At 39.7% G+C, this 23,451-nt stretch overlaps 1 protein-coding gene across 3 annotated transcripts in view; it reads left to right on the top strand.

Annotated features, from left to right (window-relative positions):
• Positions 1-23,451, top strand: part of Cdc2rk (cyclin-dependent kinase 10) — a 61,018-nt gene that overhangs the window by 10,509 nt on the left and 27,058 nt on the right. For 2 of the 3 annotated variants that reach the window (XM_075878167.1, XM_075878168.1), the window contains exons 7-12: positions 1,829-1,881; positions 4,954-5,023; positions 5,857-5,916; positions 11,286-11,409; positions 16,067-16,116; positions 19,194-19,283. In XM_075878167.1, the coding sequence (XP_075734282.1) occupies positions 1,829-1,881; positions 4,954-5,023; positions 5,857-5,916; positions 11,286-11,409; positions 16,067-16,116; positions 19,194-19,283 (447 nt within the window). The remainder of the gene's footprint in view (positions 1-1,828; positions 1,882-4,953; positions 5,024-5,856; positions 5,917-11,285; positions 11,410-16,066; positions 16,117-19,193; positions 19,284-23,451) is intronic. The other variant, XR_012887088.1, reaches the window with a different exon arrangement.

The raw sequence follows: 23,451 nt of genomic DNA, 5'->3' as shown, positions 1-23,451 counted from the left end.
TGGCAGGGACAATGAAAATACGTTGCGCGCGCCTCGTGAAGTAAAGCACTTTTTTCTTCAAATGCGCCCGCGCACGCATTGACAAGTTGCGGCCTTTCGCGGCGGTCCCTGTAACGACCGTGTGTGCCATGTTCAAATCAGCCAATGGCTGATATATGGGCATTCTACAAGTGATTTTCGGCGTCTTCTGTCATTTAAGAGATGAGGAAGCAATTTTTAGCTGACTTATGATTTAGTGTGAATTCCAAGCTGCGTGCTGCGCTATAATATTTGGCTCGCGTGTTGTCGGGAGCCTCTACTACCGATCGGTAGCGTTTTATGACCATGCTCAAAAAGTGTTGCAGGGCCCCTTCAAGGGCTCATTTCTTTTGTTAGACACAATATTAGCTCACCCGAATGGCAGCAAGTGGCGCTGACTGACGCTCTCACGTTTAAATGCACATATATACCCTATAAAGTGGACGGGGCGATGACCACCACCTTCTCAGTGGTAGAGATTCTCAGTGGTGTTATTCGAAGGCCGCGTTTGGATTCTGCCAGTGGCGAGTTATCTTTTCGTTCACTTTTCTTTCTTCACATTTACATTACCATTACCTCTAATAACATTTCCTATACTCCTCTTGACATCATTGTCTGTAAGTTCCCATAGATATTCCTACAGATATTTATAAATATGTACAATCGAGTGTATTGCCCCAGGTGACCAAATTTATAGATCAATGGTCTTCCTACATAACATGGCATCATCACGGCTAGCACAAGGGTACAAGTGCTGGGCAAGTTGTACCAAGAAATAATGATACATGTTGTGCTTAGCAGCTGCTTGCTTTTCATGTTTATTGCTTTATGCCTGCACAGCGGCTCACAAGAGTAAAGCACCTCAGCACTATAGCCTGTGCTGTAAATTGTCATAACTGAAACCGTAGGCAAGCGGCCGAGCCAGTGATCAGTGTTTGAGCTACTGCTAATGGTGTAGGCTCGTTGGCATGCTGGGAGTATGATGTAACAGTGCTTTCAGTGGTGCTCGCATGCGTGGCTTTCTCAGTGTTGAATAGGAGTGTTTGAGATGGCAGTGACAGTCAAGCGCATGAATTAACCAACTGGTGTGAGCTTCTATGAACCTCGCGCTGCATCTGTGTATCTTTCAAGGTCAGAAAATACCCAGTGTAGAATCAGTGAACAATTTTTTTATAACCCTTCTGATATTTTATTCTGCCATCCTCGTTGTTCATGTACGTTGTGGGCTTGTGGTAATAATATTAGTTCAGTCAAAATCTGACACATTGCGGAATACCATAGAACTGATTTACAATATCCTGTCTCTTTTAAATAAATATGCATTGTCATGTCGCAAGCACGTATAGTTTCATCTATGCTGACATGTTTGGAATTTTTTAAGGCTAAAGTATACAGTGTGAGATCATTTCTCTCTCTTTCTCATTTTGTCTAATGCTTGACAGTGTTTCGCTATTTATTGTTAATTTATATTTACCTGCTTCATAAACATTGAAGTATGGTGTAATGCTGTGGGGGGCAGTAATGCCTGTCATAATTGGTTGCTTTTGCATCCATTGGTGCTCCATGTCGATATTAGACCTTTTGTCAAATTCCATACTGAGACATAAATCTTGCTCAACAAAGTTGACATCCTGTGTCTTGTAAGCACAAAAATGGCGATATTTGTGGGTATGTTTGTCTGTGACATCACGTTTGGTAGTTTCTTTATCAGAAAGAAAAAACTGACTGTTTTTAGATCTCCACTGGAAATCACTGCTTTTCATAAAAGCATGATATCCCTTTTGCTTATTTTTGACTTTACCTATTTCAGGGATTTAAAAGTCTCAAACCTCCTGCTGACTGACAAAGGCTGCCTAAAAATTGGTCAGTTGGTCATGCCCCCCTGCCTTTTTTTATTAATTTTTGTTACTGGAATTCTTTTTAGTGTAGTTCTCTTTTGTAGTCTACTGATTTGAATGCACAACTTAAAATAATATTGGTCATTGAGCTTTAAGCAAATTTCTTAATTAAGGTTTAGCAGTCATGGTTTTTATCTCTCAAGAATTTTGTTCGTTTTTCGGCATTTATGTGAGAATGTGTAAGTGTGTGTGATGCAATATTGTTTTGTGATAGCTGGTCATTATTTATTATTTGAATGTTACTTTACGAAAGATCACACCTGTTATTCTTTTTTTCAAGTTTATTTTCATTTATGTGTTTTTACAGCAGTGCTAGCTTTTGTTTTTGTTTCTTTATTATTAATAATGGTTACTTTTGCTTGTTTTTGTGTAGTATTTTGACGCTAGTAATAAAGCAAGCATATTTCATTTAGTATGATATCATGGATGAGCATGTGCAACCATCATATGTATCAACTATGCAGTTAATGACTATTTTTAACCCTTAGGAGCTCTGCAACACTTTTTGAAAATCGTCAGAAAACGCTGTTGATCGATAATCGAGGCTCCCGAGATTACACGAGCCAAATATTATACCACAGCATGCGGCCTGTAATTTACAGTAAATTCTCAGTCAGCTAAAAATCGCTTTCTCTTCACGAAAAATGACGCTACAGGCTCAAAAATCACTGCGGCACGGTCAGTGGCATAATACAGAAAAATTAGAAGGGGGATCAAACCAGGCCATAACAGCCTTATTTTTTTTTAATGCGGGTTGTATTTTTAGTACATTAGACTTCAGTAAACGTAAATCTGTTAAAGAGAACTGATGCTTAAACAGAACAACTGCATGCAGCACGATTTGTTTCCTACTGATACTTTGTAGCCTTATCCTCTCAGTAAAAGGAACTCCTGTGAGATGAAAGAAATTTTCATGGTCCCTTCAAGTTCCATTTAATGGGAGTCTACTGTACATGAGAATTAAATCCTGCTTTGAAATCTAAATTTTAAAAATGAGCATGGGGTCCGAGCTCGAGTAATTGCATTGTTCTATTCGATCTTCTTTGTGCTGGTTGAGCGGCTTTATGCGATATTCATAGTCTCACATAGCTGAAGGAGATTGAGCGCAGCTACGCGCTTAAAAATAGTCAGCCTGTTGGAAAAGCTAAGTGTGCTATAGTTAACTGTCAAGTAATTCAAATAGATGACTTTCTAAAGCTATATCTCAAGGAAGGACACTTGCAAGGAGTGTGTGTGTCCCCCCCCCCCCCCCCCCCCCCGCCTGAACACAAGGAGGGTCTGGATTCCTCCACCTGTTGTTTACACCATGTGGTCACGGGTCAAGTATCAGCCATTAGCATATTTGAGCCTGGCGTGCTTGGCTGTTACTGAGGCTGCTGTGGGATGCTGCGGCTTGTCCACGCATTCATGTACGATCGCACTGAAAAGCTGTGCATTCGAAAAAAAAAAAGAAAAGAGAGAGAAAGGGGGCTGGAGGTCATGAGGTGCACATGACGTATTTTCTTCCGCCGTGCCATCCCTCCATACTTAGCTTTCAGCACTTTCGTCAGGACAAGAGAAGAGAGAATGCAATTGCAGTGTGCAGCAAATCTTTGTAATTCTACTCGTACTGGACAGATACTGAAAATTTTTGTGCCGGTGAATTCGTGAGGCAATGAGCTTCTTTAGTAATTTCATTTTATGGATATTTGGAGAAGTGTTGCAGGGCCTCTAAAACGGTATAGAAACAAAAACTTCCGGTTGTCATTTTCTTGCATTGAATGAAAGGCCAAGCCCTAAAGAGCTTAGAAAAAAGTACTGGTAAGTGCGAGTGAGCCCTTAAAAAAATTGATTGCATGTTTTTAAAAGCTAGTTTCAGTTCCTTCTGTGCTTTGGTGCCATGACTACATATGAGCTTCTTGTCACATGCTCAAGCACGATATTGTGACATTTTGATGGCTGCTTCACTGCTCTGGTTGCATTGGTGATGCTGAAGTGGCCTGTAGTATGTATTGGTGTCTGACATCATAACAACTAGCCATACTGGTGCCTGAAGTTACCAGAATCGGCACTGCAGTCTGGCATCTTGCTAGTGGTGATGCCAGCGCACGCGTGATGTGAAAATTGACTTTAATTCCAAAATAAAATATCGGCATTTTCTGATCTTCACACTTGCTCAGAGCCATCTTTGTATACAGGAATGATGAGGGGCCAAGATGGACACTTGAAATGTGTTGACTGGCCTTGTAGCGACATGGCTCATTTTGTCAGGAATCAGTAGATATGGAAGTCCTTTGCTTTCTCTGCTCTATACAATTTCACATGCAAGTTCTCTCATGTATGTTCAAATATAAAGGTAAAAATTTTGTGGAATGACCCCAGCTTTCCTGATTTTACTATGTACTGTGGTTTTGAAGATCCCACTATTTTTGGAAATGTTTTGCATGGACCAAATTTCTGATTGAGTCAGTGTCAGGGAAGATTAGTGGCATCTTGTGTTATTACTTAATCAGTGAGCTCATTTCCGGTTCATTGTTCTGCCTCTAGTTTTGTGCCCTGATTTCATTGGCATGTTTGTAGAAGTTAGAATACAGTTTCTAATAGATGTCTAGAAGTATACTATGAAATAATAATAATAATAATAATAATAATAATAATAATAATATAAAGGAAAAGAAAATAACAATATTAGTCAGGAGTGGTTTTTCATTATTAAAAAAATAAAAATTGGAATAGTTTTTATCATGCACTCCAATTCGATTTTTTTTTAGTTTTTCTCCTCCCCCACCACCTTTACTCTTTGTATACCCATGGCACGTGTGCGTGGTGTTGATTCCAGAATTCCATCAATTTACACTGCGTTAGGTTAGTATTAATACATTCCATGGGGTTCTCTGAGAGTCCTTTGTCCATTTTGTGGTGCTTATATTTTGGGTTACTTAATGGCTACAAAAATATAACCTTGCTTTGTGCTATTAGGAGTAATTATGTAATTGTTTATTTGCCACTGTTTGTTAGTCCTGCAAAATGTTTATGCTGCTTTTAAATATTTTTTTAGCCGATTTTGGGCTTGCCAGAAAGTATGGCCTCCCTGTGAAGCCTATGACACCACGTGTAGTTACACTTTGGTGAGTTCTTTTATAAGTTGAGCGATGAGTACATTTTGTCTTGTATCCTAGCAACATCTTTCCTACTGTCATTGTCTTCACTGTGGCTAGATTTTAACACTCACTCCAAAGTAATATTTATGCTGTCATTTTGTTGTGTCTTGTACAATTTTTGCAATAATGTTGTAGGATGTAGAAGTAATATAATAATAATTGCTGAGGTTTTACTTGCCAAAATCATGATATGATTTTGAGGCACGCCATAGTGAACTTATGGACTAATTTCCACCACCTGTGTCTCTTTAGTGTTCACCTAAATCAAAGTATACAAATGTTCTTTGCATTTAGGCCTATCAAAATGCAGCCATCAGGGCAGTGAATCAAGTCCATGTCTTCAAGCTTAGAAATGCACCACCTTACATGTTAAGGTGCAAACTTGATAAGCCCTACTCCTGTTATGTGATCTCTTTTTTTCCTCATTTTCCTGCCTCTTTATATTAAGAATGAAGCCTTCTTGCAATGGTTAAAAAAGAAGGGTAGAAAAACCTGCATTTCTTTAGTAGTAGTTGCCCTTCATTATGCTAAGGGCCTGCAACAGTTAAAGCAGTAGTGGTACACCAGTTGTGATATTAATCTCTTTTCAAATTGTAGCTAACATTTGAGGGAGTATTGTCACTTTACAGGAGGCAAATAAAAGAATATATATAACTCTTGCAGGCTTTTTCAGCTGATGAAGGTATATTTGTGTATTGACTATTTATTCCGATTGCCTCTATGTAACCTATACTGTCAGTTTTTTGCCATCGCTTTGTTGCCCTGTTTGTGTGTTGTAATTGGGCCTCCTATTTTCTCAGGTATCGTGCACCAGAACTGCTGCTTCAAGCCAAGACCCAGACAACAGCCATTGACATATGGTAAGGTGCGATGCTAAAGGGGTACTGACACATAATTTTAAAGCAGACTTTCCACTGTACAAATGCCCTGTGTAAAGAGACTGCTGTAAGGAATTATGAAGCTCTGGAAATGCTGATCGGATATTTGATTTTAGCATTAAAGTCAATATTTATAGTGCACCTACTGACATTGACACTAGCATGACACCAGGCTACATTATCAATTTGGGGGACTTCACGCACTCGTATGGCCAGTTATGATAACCTCAAGTACCATCATCATCAGCCTGACTACGCTCACTGTGGGACAAAGGCCTCTCCCATGATCCGCCAATCAACCCAGTCTTGTGCTTTCCGTTGCCACGCTATACCCGCAAACTTTTTAATCTCATAGGCCCACCTAACTTTCTGTCTCCCCTTCATGCATTTGCCTTCTCTGGGAATCCAGTCAGTTACCCTTAATGACCAGCGGTTATCCTGCCTACATGCTGCATGTCTGGCCCATGTCCATTTCTTTTTCTTGATTTCAAATATGATATCCTTAACCCTGGTTTGTTCCCTGACCTACTGTGCTCTCTTCTTGTCTCCTAAGGTTACACCTATGATTTTCCTTTCCATCGCTCGCTGCATCGTCCTCAATTTAATCTGAACCCGCTTTGTAAGCCTCCAGATTTCTGCTCCATAGCTAAGTACTGGCAAGATGCAGTTGTTATATACCTTCCTCTGGAGGGTTAGTGGCAGATTACCATTCATGATTTGAGAATGCTTGCTGAATGTGATCCACCCCATCCTTATTCTCCTAGTTATTTCACTCTCATGAATCGGCTACACGGTTACTACCTGTCCTAAGTAGACATATTTCTTAAGAACATCCGGCGTCTCTCCACCTGTCACAAAGTGCTGTTTTCTGCCGTGACTGTTGCACATTGCTTCAGTTTGTGCATATTAATTTTCAGACCTATCTTGCTGTTTTACGTGTTCAGTTCAGTAATCATGAGCTGTGATTCGTCCCCTGAGGTACTCATCAAGGCAATGTCATCAGCGAATCGCAGGTTACTAAGGTACTCTCCATTAACTCTTATCCCTAACTCTTGCCAATCTAGGGTCCTGAATACCTACTGTAAACATGCGGCGAATAGTATGGGAGAGATCGTATCTCCCTGCCTTACACCCTTCTTTATTGAGATTCTGTCGCTTTCTTTATGGAGAACTGTGGTGGCTGTGGATGCTCCGTAGATTTCTTCCAGTATTTTTATGTAAAGTTCTTCGATGGCCTGATTCCGTAGTGCCTGCATTACTGCTGATGTCTCGACAGAGTCAAACCCCTTCTCGTAATCTATGAAAGCTATGTATAGGGGTTAGTTGTATTCAGCGCATTTGTCTATTGTGGAGTAGCTGGTACGAAATTTTGCTTGGTCCTTTGGTTCATTGAACTCTAATATCACCTTAATGATATTAGCTATTATTTTTGTAAATCGTTTGAAGAGAACGGACGGTAAGCTCCTTTTTTGTGGATTAATTTGATGTTGCCGTTCTTTCAAGATTCTGGTATCCTTTCTTATGGATTAGTTTGATGTTGGTGTTCTTCCTAGATTCTGGTACCCTTCCCGTCAAGATACACTTCGTATACAAGGTAGCCAATTTTTCTAACACAATTTTTCTGCCACCTTTCAGGAGGTCCGTTGTTACCTTATCCTCACCAGTGGCTTTGCATTCCTTCTAGGACTTTCCTTACTTCCCCTGTCGTTACTGGTAGGATGTCGAATTCCTCTGATCCATTATTGTTTCTCACAATATCACCCTTCTTTTGACTTCTGTACAACTCTCGGTAGAACTCCTCTGCCATCTCGACTATCCTGTCTATATTGGTTATGACATTGCCTTCATTGTTCCTCAATAGACACATCTGATTTTTGCCTATGCACAAGTCTGCCTTTGCAGCTTTTAGGCTTCTGCCACTTTTTACAGCCTGCTCAATTCTTTCCATGCTGTACCTTCTGATGTTGGCTACCTCACGCCTATTGATTAACTTCGACAGCTTCACTAGCTCTATTTTGTCGATGGCATTTGCGGCTTTCATAGTTTGTCGTCTCTTAATAAGATTTTTCGTCTCTAGAGATAGTTTGTCAGCTTCCTGTCTAGTGACTGTGCCTCCAACCTCACAACCTCAATTGCACACTCTTTGATTATACTTACAGTAAGCTTATAGTTCACTGTACCAATGCTAAAGTTGATTATCTTGTTTAGAGCCTCGAATAGATTGTGAAGCGACACTCTGAATTCCTGTATTTTCCCTCTGTCAGTTGATTAATTGGCTTCTTGCGTATCAGTATTTGTCTTTGCTTTTTTAAATCTAGGTCTATACGAGCTCAATTTCATGGTCACTGAATCTGATCTTGCCAACTACTTCTACATTCTGTACAATGCCTGGGTATGCACACAGAATGAAGTATATTTCATTTTTAGTTTCGCCATTAGAACTTCGCCACCTCCACTAATGGTTAGCCTGTTTTCGGAAGAAATTATTCAAGATCCGGAAATTATTACGTTCTGCGAACTCTACAATAACTCCCCTTTGGCATTTCTAAAGCTGGTGCTATATTCTCTCACTGCACGGTCTCCAGCCTGCTTCTTGCCTATTTTGGCATTAATGTCGCCTATCAGAATAGTATACTGTGTCTTTATTAATGGGTGACTCTGCGTCTTCATAGAAGCGTTCAACCCCCTGCCCCGCCACGGTGGTCTAGTGGCTAAGGTACTCGGCTGCTGACCCGCAGGTCGCGGGATCAAATCCCGGTTGTGGCGGCTGCATTTCCGATGGAGGCGGAAATGTAGGCCCGTGTACTCAGATTTGGGTGCACGTTAAAGAACCCCAGCTGGTCGAAATTTCCAGAGCCCTCCACTACAGCGTCTCTTATAATCATATGGTGATTTTGAAACGTTAAACCCCACAAATCAATCAATCAAGCGTTCAACCCAATGATCATCATAGCTCGATGTAGGCACATAGGCTTGTACCACCTTCATCTTGTACCTTTTGTTAAACTTGATTTTGATACTTGCCACCCTGTCACTGATGCTATAGTATTTCTCTATGTTGCCAGCGAGCCCCGCCGCGGTGGTCTAGTGGCTAAGATACTCGGCTGCTAACCCGCATGTCCCGGGATTGAATCCCGGCTGCGGCGGCTGCATTTCCGATGGAGGCGGAAATGTTCTTGGCCCGTGTGCTCAGATTTGGGTGCACGTTAGAGAACCCCAGGTGGTCAAAATTTCTGGCGCCCTCCACTACAGCGTCTCTCATAATCATATGGTAGTTTTGGAACGTTAAACCCCACAAATCAATCAATATGTTGCCAGCAATATTCTTGTGTATGAGAAACCCCGCCCCTATTTTTTTCTGTCAACTAATTCACGGTAGCATAAGATGTGTCCATTTTTCAGCACTGTATAAGCCTCACGTGTCCTCCTAATTTCGCTGAGCCCTATTACTTCCCATTGAACACCCTCTAATTCCTCGGATAGCACAGCTCGACTAGCCTCATTAGATAACGTTCTAGCATTGAAGGTAGCCAAGTTCAGATTCCAATGGTGGCCTGTTCAAGGGATTCTTAGCACCCTCTTCTGCGCCACAGGTCTGACCGCCGCCTTGGACAGTTGCTTCGCAGCCGCTGGGGACCTAGGGCCAAGTGTTAATTGCTCTGTTCATGGGAGGTTGTGGGTAGGTATTACACCAGGGTGGCCAATTCTGCTCTGGTGAGGGAGTGCATTACCGGCAGCTGGTCGCCAGTGAGGCCGCACCCCCGACCTTTTTTTTTTCCTTATTTTAACGATTCCTTCCTCACGCATTTTAAGTAAATATATGATTGCGAATGGTCCAACATCTCTATTCGAGCCGAATTTCATCATGGCATGCTAGGCTCCTGTGCTATCTCTAAGTAGGGGGTTCTGTTGCACTTTCTTATCAATACCACCTGACCGTCTATCAACTCCCAACTTCACCTGACTCGTAGCTCGCCTCGCCTTCTTTTGTTAACTGTTTGAAAATCTGTTTTCAAAAAAAACAAACACCCTGCACGGTTTCGAACTTTTTACCTTGCAAGCTTAGGCCGGATTAGTGCCTTGGATGACCCTTCTTTCCACACGTTTGATCTAACTTCTTCCCGTCTCGCTCGATATTGACATTGTTGGCTTCAGAGTGTCCACAATGTCGGAGTTTTGCTGATGAGTGGTTGCACTCCTACGTTGAAGTTTCTTGTCAACTGACAAGTTGCGCGCACCTGTTTTGCGACTAATCAGCTAATTCCGTGTGTTTCTTATGTTGAGCATATACATTGTGGGTGGTTGGAGTGCATGAAAATTAAACGCAAAAAGTTTTTAACTGCTAAAGAATAGACGGGCGCTGCCTTTAAGGCTGTGTCCTATTTTGCTGACGTTTTGGGATACAAATTAAAAACTCTGGTAAGTATGTATAAGTAGACAGTGTCCCTCAGACTGGAGTCAGCTGTACGTATTAGTAATTACATCTACGGTTAGCCTAATAACGTAAAATAGTGGATGAAAAGGTAATGAGTGAATTATTTCTAGTTCTAGAAAGTGAGGAAAGGCAAAAAACTTCATACAAAAGATATGTCGTGTTCGCATCACTCACCACAAATTGAATTACTAGACTCCGACAACTCTCGGCACCCACTCTCACACACAACGACAAGTCCACGCGACAAGTTACATGGTCACGGTCATGATAAGGCCACACGACACGGCTAGTATGTTAATTTAACATTAAAGTGGGGCTTCTCGGCAGTACAGATTTCCCCTGGATGTTTTCATGGCTTAGAACCACTCGACTGCAGTGAAACCACCTTTATGAGGGCTACATGCAGACTTGTATGCATTTATTTTTTCATTTCGAATACTTTAAAATTTTCAGAAATGTAAAATCTAATCGAAGCGTTCGAATATTTGCACAAACCTAGTATTTATACATGTTTAATTCTAAGTGTCTTAGGCAGCCAAAAGTCTTATCTGTGGCAAAATATGCAAAGTGGGCAAAATATACCAAAATATGCAAAATTGGCACTTGGGCATCACCAGCAGAGCCACAGAACAACGCGGCGAAATTGCGAATCACCTGTGAGCAAGTGATGAGAAACTTATACTGTATCGTGATGTCACTGTACAGTTGGAACTGAAACTAGCTTATAGAACCTATTATAGTTAATTTTTCAGGGCATGCTGATGCATACGGGTACATTTTCTATGCTCATATGGGCTTTGTATTTCATCGAATAAAAAAAAAATTTCGTGTCAGCACCCTTTTAAAAAACAAACGGTATCATTAATGGAGTAAAGCAAGCAGTGCATATCTCAATTGAATGTTTGGATGCTTGCAGGGCTGCTGGCTGTGTCCTAGGGGAGCTGCTGTTACATAAGCCCCTGCTGCCAGGGCGTTCAGAGATTCACCAAATGGAACTAATCATCGATTTGCTTGGAACACCCAATGACACGATATGGCCTGTGCGTTGTCCGATTTCTTTTTTGTTACACCCTGGCTAGTTACTACTAGTATATTGCCTAATGTCTGTTAAATTTGACCTGCATAGAACATTTATTGTACAACTACTTGTCATCCCTTAGTCTCTCACAGTAGCAGTATTGCCTCAATGCAACCATGCCAGCCTGTGGCATGCCACATAGCTGTTGTAGTCTTTTGCCATAAAAATAATTAGGACATCTACGTGGACCTATGTACATAGTACAATTATAGAACCACATAGAGTTACGTAGTAAAAGTTTTTATTTTATTGGCGTCCACCACTACTATAGATGCCTCTACAATGATATGGCCTGTATAACAAAAGAAACCTTGCATTATGCCTCTGTAATTTGCGTTGTGCTGTATGACTTTCATAGCAAATTGGCTTATATAACGAAGTATGTTTTGAAGATACCAAATATTTTTTTAGAATAGCGTTTGAGTAGTTGGAGACTTTTTGTTAATGCTAGGCCGAAACAAAAGGTAGCTTGAATAGGTTAGCTTGAACACTGAATTGGCAGATTCGTATGAATTGTGCACCGTGAAGAAGCTATTTATTGGGTAGATTTCATACTCAATATTTTTCATCTGCTAAAAGGTGTCATCGGAGTGTGAGTGCGTTGGCAGGCTTTCTTTTTTTTTCACTGGCTTCTTTTATTCATTCATCATAGCTTTGCCAGTCCTACTCACAGTATTGTGACGTCATTAAGGTATGAGGCCAAGAGGAAAAAGTGGATTTTTTCTCAAAATGTCATTTTCTAATTTTGGTTATGCAAAATGACCAATTTATTACCCATAATTTTACTGCATAGACCTTCTATCTATGCAGTTTCTTTCCAAAGATACAAGCAAAAATGTTCGACCACCTATCACCTACGAAACTGAAACTGAAAATGCCAATTTCGCGTCAATCATAGGATGAGCTTGATATTGTTACGTGATTTAAGCTGACTGAAACAGGGCATAGTGGGACATACCCAAAAAAGGTGCCTCAGACTGAAAGTGAAGGAGTGGACGTTGTCGGTCAGCTGCGCTGAGGCTGTAGCCTGACTACTGTTATTTTCCACGTTACAATATGTAGTATTTTGTTGATTATTTAGCACTCGTATAAAGAGCAAACTTGTAATAATGCTCTAAAAGCACTGTCCACACATCATCTTTAGTCATAAAAGTCATAATCTTTTCATCAGGTAATGGATGTGTTTTTCACGCTCAAGGGCACTTATGTGAGCCTGTATACTATCATATTTACTTTAATAATGTGCATGATTTCAATAATGGCAACAAAAGCACATTTGATATTTTTAAACAAATTGAGATCGAGCCTGCCTCTACACTGGAAAAGCGTGCCTTACAAACGATCAGCACCGAAGCGTGAAAGCACCTAGTCATGTCACTGTTGCTGCAAAACAAGTTCGAAAAAAAAAAAAAAATTGGAGTTGCCACCAGAGAAGAAGCACACTACAGTAAGGCCCACGATGGAACTGGCTACTAATATTGAGAATTCTAGCCCTCCCAAGTATCTTGTATAAGCACTACGTCGGTTTCAAATCTGTTTTGTTGATTTTCTCAACACGTATGTTTATGACATTTTTTCTTATGCGAACAGTTGTAGCTCTTTTGCTAATTTAACATTTTGCATTAAAACTTGGCACAGTTTCGTATCACCTTTGTGGGCATGCAATGAACCTCAATGAGCAAAATCGTGCCACAAGATTTAATATGGCTGCCTATTATAAGAAGGTGCCTCTAGTGTTAGTGCATACTTTTTGGTTATTCAATTACTATGTTTTTACTATTCATCAGATCTCATTTGTTTTGGTTCATTGTACTGGCCAAAGATTTTTATATGTGCTTGCAAAAAAAAGGAAATTTTTTAATGAGTAGAACCCAAGTTAGGAGTGCTTGATCAGGCCCGGCCGCGGTGGTCCAGTGTAGGCTTGTGCGAATAGTGAATTTCAGGGTCGAAGCGAATAGTGATTTTGGTCGAATAATTTCGAATAGAATTCGAATAGTATGTATAACATATAAAAAAGGGAATATTTATCATAACCTAACTAATCTGCACAATATTTCTTTTGAATTGAAATAGGGGCTCTGTGCAAATGCCTTTTTTTTTTTTTTCGTTGAAAGGAAGTCGAAACAACCTTGATTAGTAGTTTCGGTGGGATCCGAGTGATAACCTGTAAGATACATAACGTTTTAAAATTTATTATACTTAAATCATATAAACCATCATATCAAGCCTAATAAAATGAAGGGTTGATTTGAGAGTAAAAAGGGGCCCTGCAACACTTTTTCAAGTATCCATGGAGCCAGTAAACATGCTTGTCGCCTCACAAATTTACCGCCGCAAAGTTTCTAGAATCAGTCCAGTACGAGCGGAGTTCCAAAATTTTGTCGCATGCTGCAATTGCATTCTCCATTCTCGACCCATCAAAAGAGCTGGAAGCTAAGAAGGGAAGGATGGCACGGGGAAAGAAAAAAACATCACGAGCACCTAGTGACCTTGAGCATTTTTTCTTTCTGTTTTTTCTTCGAATATGCGGGCTTTCAGTGCGATTGTGCACGTACTTGTGAACAAGCGGCGGTCCGGTAACGACGAGCGCGCCATGCTCAAATCAGCCAATGACTGTGACCAGGGCCGTATTTTCTTTCTTGGCTGTGACAAGTGATTTTTGAGCTTGTAGTGTCATTTGCCGCGGGAAGAGAGCAATGTTTAGCTTTGAAAATTGATTGTGAATTTCAGGGCGCGTGCTGCGCTATAATACTTGCCTCGCGTGTTTTCGGTAGCCTCGACTACCGATCGGCAGCGTTTTCTGATCATGCTCAGTAAGTGTTGCAGGGCCCTTTCTAATCTGAAGGGGGGCTTCGCGGAAAAGCAAATTTCTCCTGAGTAGGTGCTTTCACGGTTTTGCACCACAACGTTGCAGTAAAACCACCTTTAGGCGGACTAACGTACATTTATTTGTTTATTGCGAATACTTCGAAAATATTCGATAATTTAAGTTGGAATCGAAGTGAATTTGAATACTCACCTATTCGTTTGAATATTTGAAGCATTCGAATATTCGCACAAGCTTAGTCTAGTGGCTAAAGTACTCGGCTGCTGACCCGCAGGTCGCGGGATCGAATCCCGGCTGCGGCCGCTGAATTTCCGATGGAGGCGGAAATGTTGTAGGCCCGTCTGCTCAGATTTGGGTGCATGTTGAAGAACCCCAGGTGGTCGAAATTCCCGGAGCCCTACACTACGGCGTCTCTCATAATCATGTGGTGGTTTTGGGACGTTAAACCCCATATATCAATCATCAATCGAGTGCATGATCAGCACCGTAGCGTGAAAGCACCTAGTCATGTCACTGTTGCTGCAAAACAAGTTTGAAAAAAAAAAAAAATTTGGAGTTGCCGCCAGAGAAGAGGCACACAATAGTAAGACCCACGATGGAACTGGCTTCTAATATTGAGAATTTTAGCCCTCCCAAGTCTCTTGTGTAAGCACTACGCCCGTTTCAAATCTGTTTTGTTGATTTTCTCAACACATATGTTTCTGACATTTTTTCTTATGCGAACAGTTGTCGTTATTTTGCTAATTAACATTTTGCATTAAAACTTGGCACAGTTTCTTATCACATTTGTAGGCATGCAATAAACCTGAATGAGCAAAATCGTGCCACAAGATTTAATATGGCTGCTTGTTATGAGAAGGTGCCTCTAGTGTTAGTGCATACTTTTTGGCTATTCAATTACTATGTTTTTACTATTCATCAGATCTCATTTGTTTTGGTTAATGGAATTGGCCAAAGCTTTTTATATGTGCCTGCAAAAAAAAAGGAAATTTTTTAATGAGTAGAACACGAGTTAGGAGTGCCTGCACAAGGCATATTTTTAATGAAAATTTTAACTATGAAATAATATAAAATATGACTTACCTAATAAGACTCACATCTGTCTAAAATATGTGTTTTATGTTGCAGGCTAATAATTTTTAGTGATTATTGCTTTTTAAAAAGATGTTTCCTTCACTTGGCCTCGCACCTTTAGGTAGCGTTAACACTTTTAAATCGGAAAAGGTAGTAGCATAAGATGTTTAACATAAAAGTGTATTTGTTTCTAAGAATTATAATTATAAAGATGGTTTCTCTCATCTTTTTTTTTTCTAGCCATTATCTGAATTCTGCATTGTTGAGTCCAGCCCTAATACAGGCAGGCTTTGGTTATTCTTGGCTGTCTCTCCATGCAAAGTCACCCTCACTGTTAGGATTTGATTTTTGATAGTTGTGTCATTGGGGACAATGATTGTCGGGACAGTACACCAGGTTTTTCTCATTTTCTCACAATGAACTTCGTGGCGTTTAAAATCTGAATTGCTTTTCTGCCTGCTTTTGGTAGCTTGTTTGTACTGTTTGAGGTTTGGTACTTGGCTAGGAGTTCCACTGTCGCTGTTACATTGTGGGGTGTATATTATTTTACTTGGTATACTTCAGAATTCACGTGCTGATTTCTGTGGACGTATTTGTGTTTTTACGTTTTTTCTGTGTCATTAGAATTGGTAGTGTTATTCTCCTCTTGAGTGCAAAATTTAGCAATAAGTAATGCAGGGCGGCCTTTCTTCCTTTCCCTATTTCATGTTGATATCAGGGGTATTCGAAGCTGTCAGCACTGGAGAATTTCACCCTCAAGCAGCAGCCGTAAGTGGTTCCTAAAGTGTATCACTGTATAGTTTATGATTATTTTGCAAACATTATCATTGGATCTGGCACCCCTTTGAATGCTATGCAGGAACTTGAAATGACCAAATGACCACTTTGTGTGTGTGTGTGTGTGTTGTGTGTGTGTGTGTTGTGTGTGTGTGTGTGTGTGTGTGTGTGTGTGTGTGTGTGTGCGAACATGCATGCTATTGACATAGTCAAATACATAATAGTATTATTATTTATTAATATTATTTTTTGAAGAATAAGGCTGGCTAGGCCATTTATATTGAATCTTCATTACTTGTATAAAATGATACTGGTTCTGGTTTTAGGCCTTGTGTACTCCTGTTTAAAATAATATTATTTTTTTTTACTTATACATTTTTGTACACTAATACACTAGAAAAGGTGAGTAAAACATAAAATAAAAATTGTTGCAGTTACACGTCTTAAAAACTGTTGGAGGGCAAAGCTGTAAGCTTGCGAGTGTGTGTGATTGGCTTGTGAGATCATGTGGCAACGTAAATATGCCGCCAGATTTGAAATATGCGCACTAATTCTTCATTAGGCAAAGCAAGATTACGTGACCTGCTGGTTGAGGCAATGGAATTTTAGTTAAGGGGGGACGAGGGTCTTAGAAAAAAACTTTTTTATTCATTTTTCTAATGTCATGAAAATTACCATGCATGCACACCATTGAATGGAGATTTCAAATCTGCAAATCTATTTCATATATCTCATTTAGAAAAAAAAGTAATGACAAAGTTCCACATTATAATTAGGTAAATTCTTACAGGTTGTTATTTTAACTTGTTATAAAAAAAGTTAGTTTTCAAATTACATGTTTCTTCTAAAATGTTCATACCACACGCCAAAGCAAACTAGATGTCAGAACTGCTATTTCTTGGATCAGAAATAGTTCTTTAACTTGGAAGGTAAAAATGAGCTTCTAGTAGTTAGCTGGTATTTATCATATAATTACAATTCTATCAAAGTTGAGAGGAAAAGAAAAGCTTTAGCCTGTAGTTCAAGTGCTGCGGAAAAGAATGGTACCAATTTCGTTTAGATATCTTCACAGAAACTTGCTCAAAACTTCCGTAAGGCAGGTTTAGTTCACAAAAATAACACTGCCAAGAAAATTATGTTTCTAGTTTTAAAAACATTTGTAATTTCATATATTAAGCTTTTAACAAAAAGTGATATTTTGCCATAATATAATATTTTTCCAAAACACATTTTCGTCTATAAATACCTCAAATTTCAATTTTTGAAAGTCAGCCTTTTTTACATTTTTGTGTTATTTTATGACCCTTGTCCCCCCTTAAAGCCTCATATCACGTGATTTTAACGCGATTTATCTGTATGACCCTCTTAGATGCTCAAGTGCATTGCCTTGGTTTATTACAATTAATGTAAGTCTATAATAATTTACTTATTGAAAGTGCTAATTTTTTTCTCTGTATATTCTACCAAAAGTCCTCATTATCAACATTTTATGTCATCTCTTTTTTTCACACACACATACCTGCCAAGTCTTCCGGATTGTTCGAGAGATTCCTGGATTTTGACTGTTTCTTCCGTTTGTACAGTTGTCATGGAAACCTCTCGGAAATTGAAATTTCTGTGCGTGATCTGGCCGCATTGACAAAAATGCAGGTCAATCCACTCCAGTCTTTTTGCAAAACCACCATATTTTTTTTATAAACGAATTTAGGAGGCGTTCGTCTAAACGTACAGTAGAATCTCAGTGATGCGAAACTGCAGCAGATACGAGTTTTTGAAATTCTCCAGCCAAATTCAGTGTTCATTGGGCCAAGATTTGAATGTTCCGAACAGTTTTCCTAATCTCGCGGTGGGTGATATAAACTTTAGTACCGAAACCGTCGAACAAAAGCCAGAGCAGCGTGCTTGAAGTTTCGGAAGTATGCGCAGAGCCAGCGCACGCACTTTTTTACAGTGCGTGTGGTTGTGATTGCCACAACCGCTGTGGACAAAACAGCGGTAGTTCTTGAAACGATCATGTATGGTGACGACTTAACTGAGACTACCCTGAAAGTATGCGCACGTCCAACGCTTGACCAGTCAAAGCAGCGCTGCTTTCCGCAAACTCTGTAGACTAAACCGCGGCAGATGTGATCATAGATAGCATTAAACAACTTAGGTAGTTTTGAAGGCACCTGTGCAGCTAGCGCATGTGGATTGAAAGCGGAACTACCTTGTTTGCCGCAACCGCGGTACACAAAACCACGGTCGCGGCGACGCGATAGCGATCTACGAGTTCCGAGGGCACGCGGCTAACACAGTGGTAGATTAGAGGCAGTAAAGACGCAAAAAAAGAAAAGCTAGAAGCACTTCGGTGTTCCTGTCCAAAGAATCTAGTCGTGAGCAAAACTTTGACCCTTGCTTTAGCGGCAGCCAGCTGTGCCGTCTTGTCCATTGACGTGTCCGAGGAAGAAATACAAGAGTTGTTTTGGCGGAAATGGATTTTTCTAGTTGTTTTGATGACGCAAAATTTTGAGAGTACTTGCACTCCCCCTTTGAGTTGGACTGTTGCCTTAGTGGGAAACTCTACCCTCGTGGGTTTGGCCTCTCCAAGCCGTTATAAGACTGATGTTTGAGCTTGCAATTGAGACCTTCCCCTTCCCCTGCTCATGTTGTTTTTCGCGACGTTTTTTTTTTTTGTTTTCTTTTAATGACAAAAAAGGAGGCAAATAATGGAGCATGACCCCCATCAAAAATTACAGTAAGCTAGTAAAAATGTATAAAAATATGCTATTGACATAGCACGACTCAAGTGCTACATAGGCATTTGTTGTAAATTTCTTGTAAACATACTCATTCACTTGTTCCGGATTTGAAAAATTTTATGTCTTCATTCTAAGATTGTTCGAGTTCTCTGTTTTGATTAAATTTGGAAATGCTGTGCATTTGTGAATCACTATTATGGCATTGTGAACATTGTATTGCTTAAATGTTTTATCATTTCAATGCTATATTATGGCATTTTGTTTCAATTATGTTATCAAAGGTACCTGAGACTGTTGAAGTCATTCCGAACTGCATAATTTTTTTAGGTACAACAACGTGAAGCATTTCTTTCCCTGGCTCTCACCAGCTGGCGTTCGCCTTTTGAATTTCGTCTTTATGTATAACCCAAAAAAAAGGTGAGAGTACTCTGAGATCAGAATTAAGAAAAATACAAATGAATAAATGAAAATCTTAGATATGTCCACTTAGTGGTCACTTTGTGGTTATGTGGTCGCACTGTCATAAATACTTTGGGCCAAGAATGTTAGAATTTGTTGTTACTGTTTACAAAGGTCAAGGAGTAAGCGGTTCCCTGTAATTGAAGTTGGCACTATGAATATTAGAAGTGGTGGACAATAACAAGGAGTGACTTGCTGCATTGGTCTTCTGGTTAGGGTGCTTGACTGGTGAAACGAAGTTTGGGGAATTTAATCCCTGCTGCAGCAGCTTCATTTTGATGGAAGTGAAATGCTAGAGGCCTGTATTCTTACATTTGGCTGTATGTTGAAGAACCGCAGATGGTTCAGAGCTCTCCACTATGACATCTTTCATGATCATATTGTGGTTTTGGGATGTAAAACACCAGGAATTCATACTATTAATTAAAATAAAAGAGCACTCAGATGTATTATGTTTACATAAAAAAAGAAAACAAAAAGAAAACACGGTAATGGAAATCATTTACAAGAGAGCCCTCCGCAACACTATTCAATCCCCATTTTGTACTTGCGGGTGCTTTAGAATCGAGGATGGAACGATTGATGCAGCAAGAACAACAGCGATAGGGACCCACACTCTGAAGCTATTTATTCAGCCTAGGAAATCTAAAACCAACAAAAAAAAAATGCCTACCCACAACTTCATTTTCATGGAGTCACATGCCACTTTCTACTCACCACTGATGTTGCAAGGCGCCACCAATGGTGTGAGCAGAATGGTCCTACGTAGGGAAAACTCAGCCATTATTGTTGCCTATTTCATCTAGCGAAGTGATCATGTTATTACCACAATGTTCCACCCCACACTTCAAAAGGGTGAGGTCCCAATAAAGCGTCGGGGTGAAAGACTTTCACTTTTTGAATGCCATAATACTTAGAAGTACACAACTAGAAGTTGCTGAAGAGAGCACACAAGTGAGGAAAAAAAAATCTTCTGCGTTAACCTCGTGTGCAATATTTCTCTATGCTAGCAGGCAAACACAGTATGCAGCACCTTTACTGTGTTGTTAACATTTATTATTTTTAATTTTTTAATGGCACCATTTATAGTTAGTATAGAATATACTGCTAACAAAAATTTCTTGAACTTGAATACTTAAAGGGAGATACAGTGGGCTCAAAACGAGGCAGCTCGTGAATGCACACAAGCAAGAAAAGAAAGTGAGAAATGTCTAATATGGACATCCCACCTGCACAAGCAGAAAGTCAGAGGTCTAAATGCATAGCAGTCGGCTGCTCTATTGTGTTTTGTAGCAGTCTTTTTTACAATAGTGTCTATTTGGTGTGCAACGGAAAAGCATGCAAAAAAAAAACATTAATAATCTTTTTTTTTTTTGTGCACTGTCTTGATCACTTTCAACATTTCGTTTGTTCAATTAAAGGGCTCCGCTCTCCTCTGTCATATCTGTATGCAATAGCTACAGTGAGTGCCACTGTGCATTGATGTGGTCGGCAATGATGTAGTGTTTTCATTGTGTTATTAAAATAATCTGTTGATTTTGGTACTTTGACTTCAACTTGAATTATCCCCAGCGATCAGTCTATGTAACTCAAGAATAAAAAATAGGTGCTTGGAGGGCCTTTTCAAAATGTTTAGCCAAAGTTAAGCATATTAGGTTGAAACTAAAGAAAGAATGAGATACAGAGGGGGATTCGCTGGCCAATAGCATCTTTTTAGAAAACTTATTCCTAAATTTTTTTTTTGTGATGCTTGTACAGTAAATGTTTATGTGCCAATCAGTAGTCGAATCTATCTGTGTTCAATTTATCTTTTTATGTTACCAGTTGAACCATGCTAAGAGACGTCAATTTATACAGAATGTAAAACAAAATTATTTAAGTATATTGTAATGCTGCCAATTCAAAATGTATGCCAGATGTAGTGTGGCTTTGGACTGGCTGCTGAAGTTTTATCAAGAGCGTTTACACCATACTGTCTAGAGTGTGTAGAGTGAAATTGTGCATATTTATAATTGAATACCTGCTTCGTTGCTTTCATGCATTCGATACAAAAGTAGGAACAGAACAAAATGGGGAAGGGGCAGTTGGTAATTATGGTATTGACTCTGGGAATAGTAGAGGAGAGGTGTTAGTAGAATTCACAGAGTGGGATAAGCTTCGCATAATGAACACCATTCTCCAATAGCGTAACAATAAGAGGTGAACATGAAAAAGCCCTGGCGGACAAACAGCGAAAAAATCACAGCATATCCACGGAGTGAATGATGATGAGTGGGGCAAAGCGCCCGTGCTTCTGTTCGTCTGTCTCTGTATCCGTCTGTCCGCCGTGCATTCGTCCGTCCGTCCATCTGTCTGTTCGCACCTGCTGAGTGATTCATCGAACTAGGCGGTCACGAACCATGACGAGCTAGGAGGGCAGACCCACGGCTTTAGGAGCTTTGCCCCTAAAACGAGATAGGTTTATCCTATGAGAAATCCCATGCATAATACACAACATTGATGTCATAAACCAGGTGAAGGGTAATGACCATATGTCAGTAAGGGCGAAAATAATGCTTAATTTGAGATCTCGAGCAAGATTAGCTACTAAAAGACAACCCAATCAAGAAGCAGTTAAAGTAAAATTGGAATATTTTCAGATTAAGATCAAAAACAAATACGCAGCTTTAAGAGAAGAGGATAATGCTGAGATCGAAGAGATGAACGAAATGGTAACTATATTGATATCTGAAGCAGCTATCGAAGTTGGAGGTAAAGCGCCGATGCAAAAACTTTGCAAGCTTTTCCAATCTACTAAGAACTTTGTAAAGAAAGGGCAACACATGAGGGAGACTAACTTCATGTCTGAAATAGAGTTTGTTAAGCTGACAATGCTTACCAACAAGAAGGAAGTCTATGAAATATGAAACTGCGGCGTAAATGCGTTAGAAACAGCAGTAAAAAAGGGAACCGGTATTAAAACTGCATGCTTTCAAGGACAAGCAGGGAAAAATTATGAACAACTTCAATGAGAGTTCGGGTGGCAGAGGAGTTTTACGCTGAACTATATACACGAAAATAATTCATCTTACCTCGACTGAAAGTAGCAATGAGAAAGATACAGAAGTGCCATATATAACTACTGACGAAATTAGAAAGGCTATATGGGACATATGCCACGTGGGAAGGCAGCTGGTGATCATGGAATAAACAGTCAATCTATTAAAGACGCAGGAGAACTTCACTGAAAGGAACTGAAGGCAACTGTTTCAGCGAGCTGGAAAAATGCCGACTTTATACCAATACATAAGAAAGGAGACATCAAAGACCTAAAGAATTACACAGGCTCATCAACCTATTTTTGTAATATACAAAATGTTTACACTAGTAATCTCAAACAGGATGAGAGAAACAGTTGACTTCAACAAACTTAAAGAACCAGCTGCGTTCAGGAAAGGCTATATAATAGATCACAATAATGTCAAATTAGGTAATGGAGAAAACTGCTGTATACAACAAAGCCCTTTACTTAGCCTTCAGAGGCTACAAAAAGGCATACAACTAAGTAGAGATATCTGCACTTTTAAAAGCATTAAATTAACATGGGGTGCCTAATTATTATGTCAATACCTTAGCAGACATCCACAAAGACTCCACTGCTATCTTAATTTTTCACAAGAAAAGCAATAAAATTGAGATCAACAAAGGAGTAAGATAAGTAAAATAAGAAGATACTATATCCTCAATGTTGTTCACAGCATGCAAGGAGGAAGTGCTTAAACAGCTAGAGCTAGACTGCATGGGAGGAAACGAGGATTATCAAAGTTGAGAATGGCTTCACAACCTACGATTTGCAGATGACATTGTGCTCTTGAGTAGCGATGGCAACGAATAGCAAAAAATGGTTGAGTAATTAAACTTACAAGGTATGAAGGTAGGCCTCAAAATGAATATAGCAAAAACAAACATAATATTCAATGGCCTGGCGAAATAGAATTCAAAATCACAAATCATAAATTGGAGTGTATTCAGGAATATGTATACCTAGGACAACTACTCACGAGAGAACCTAATCACAAAAGAGACATTCACCAAAGAAAAATTGGACCATCTCCCGCTAAAAGGAACCATGTGTAGATGCGAAGTA

The sequence above is a fragment of the Rhipicephalus microplus genome, chromosome X, assembly GCF_043290135.1.
Source record: "Rhipicephalus microplus isolate Deutch F79 chromosome X, USDA_Rmic, whole genome shotgun sequence".
Classification (NCBI taxonomy): domain Eukaryota; kingdom Metazoa; phylum Arthropoda; class Arachnida; order Ixodida; family Ixodidae; genus Rhipicephalus; species Rhipicephalus microplus.
The sequence above is the reverse complement of the archived record's forward strand: the minus strand, read 5'-3'. Positions and strand labels throughout refer to the sequence as shown.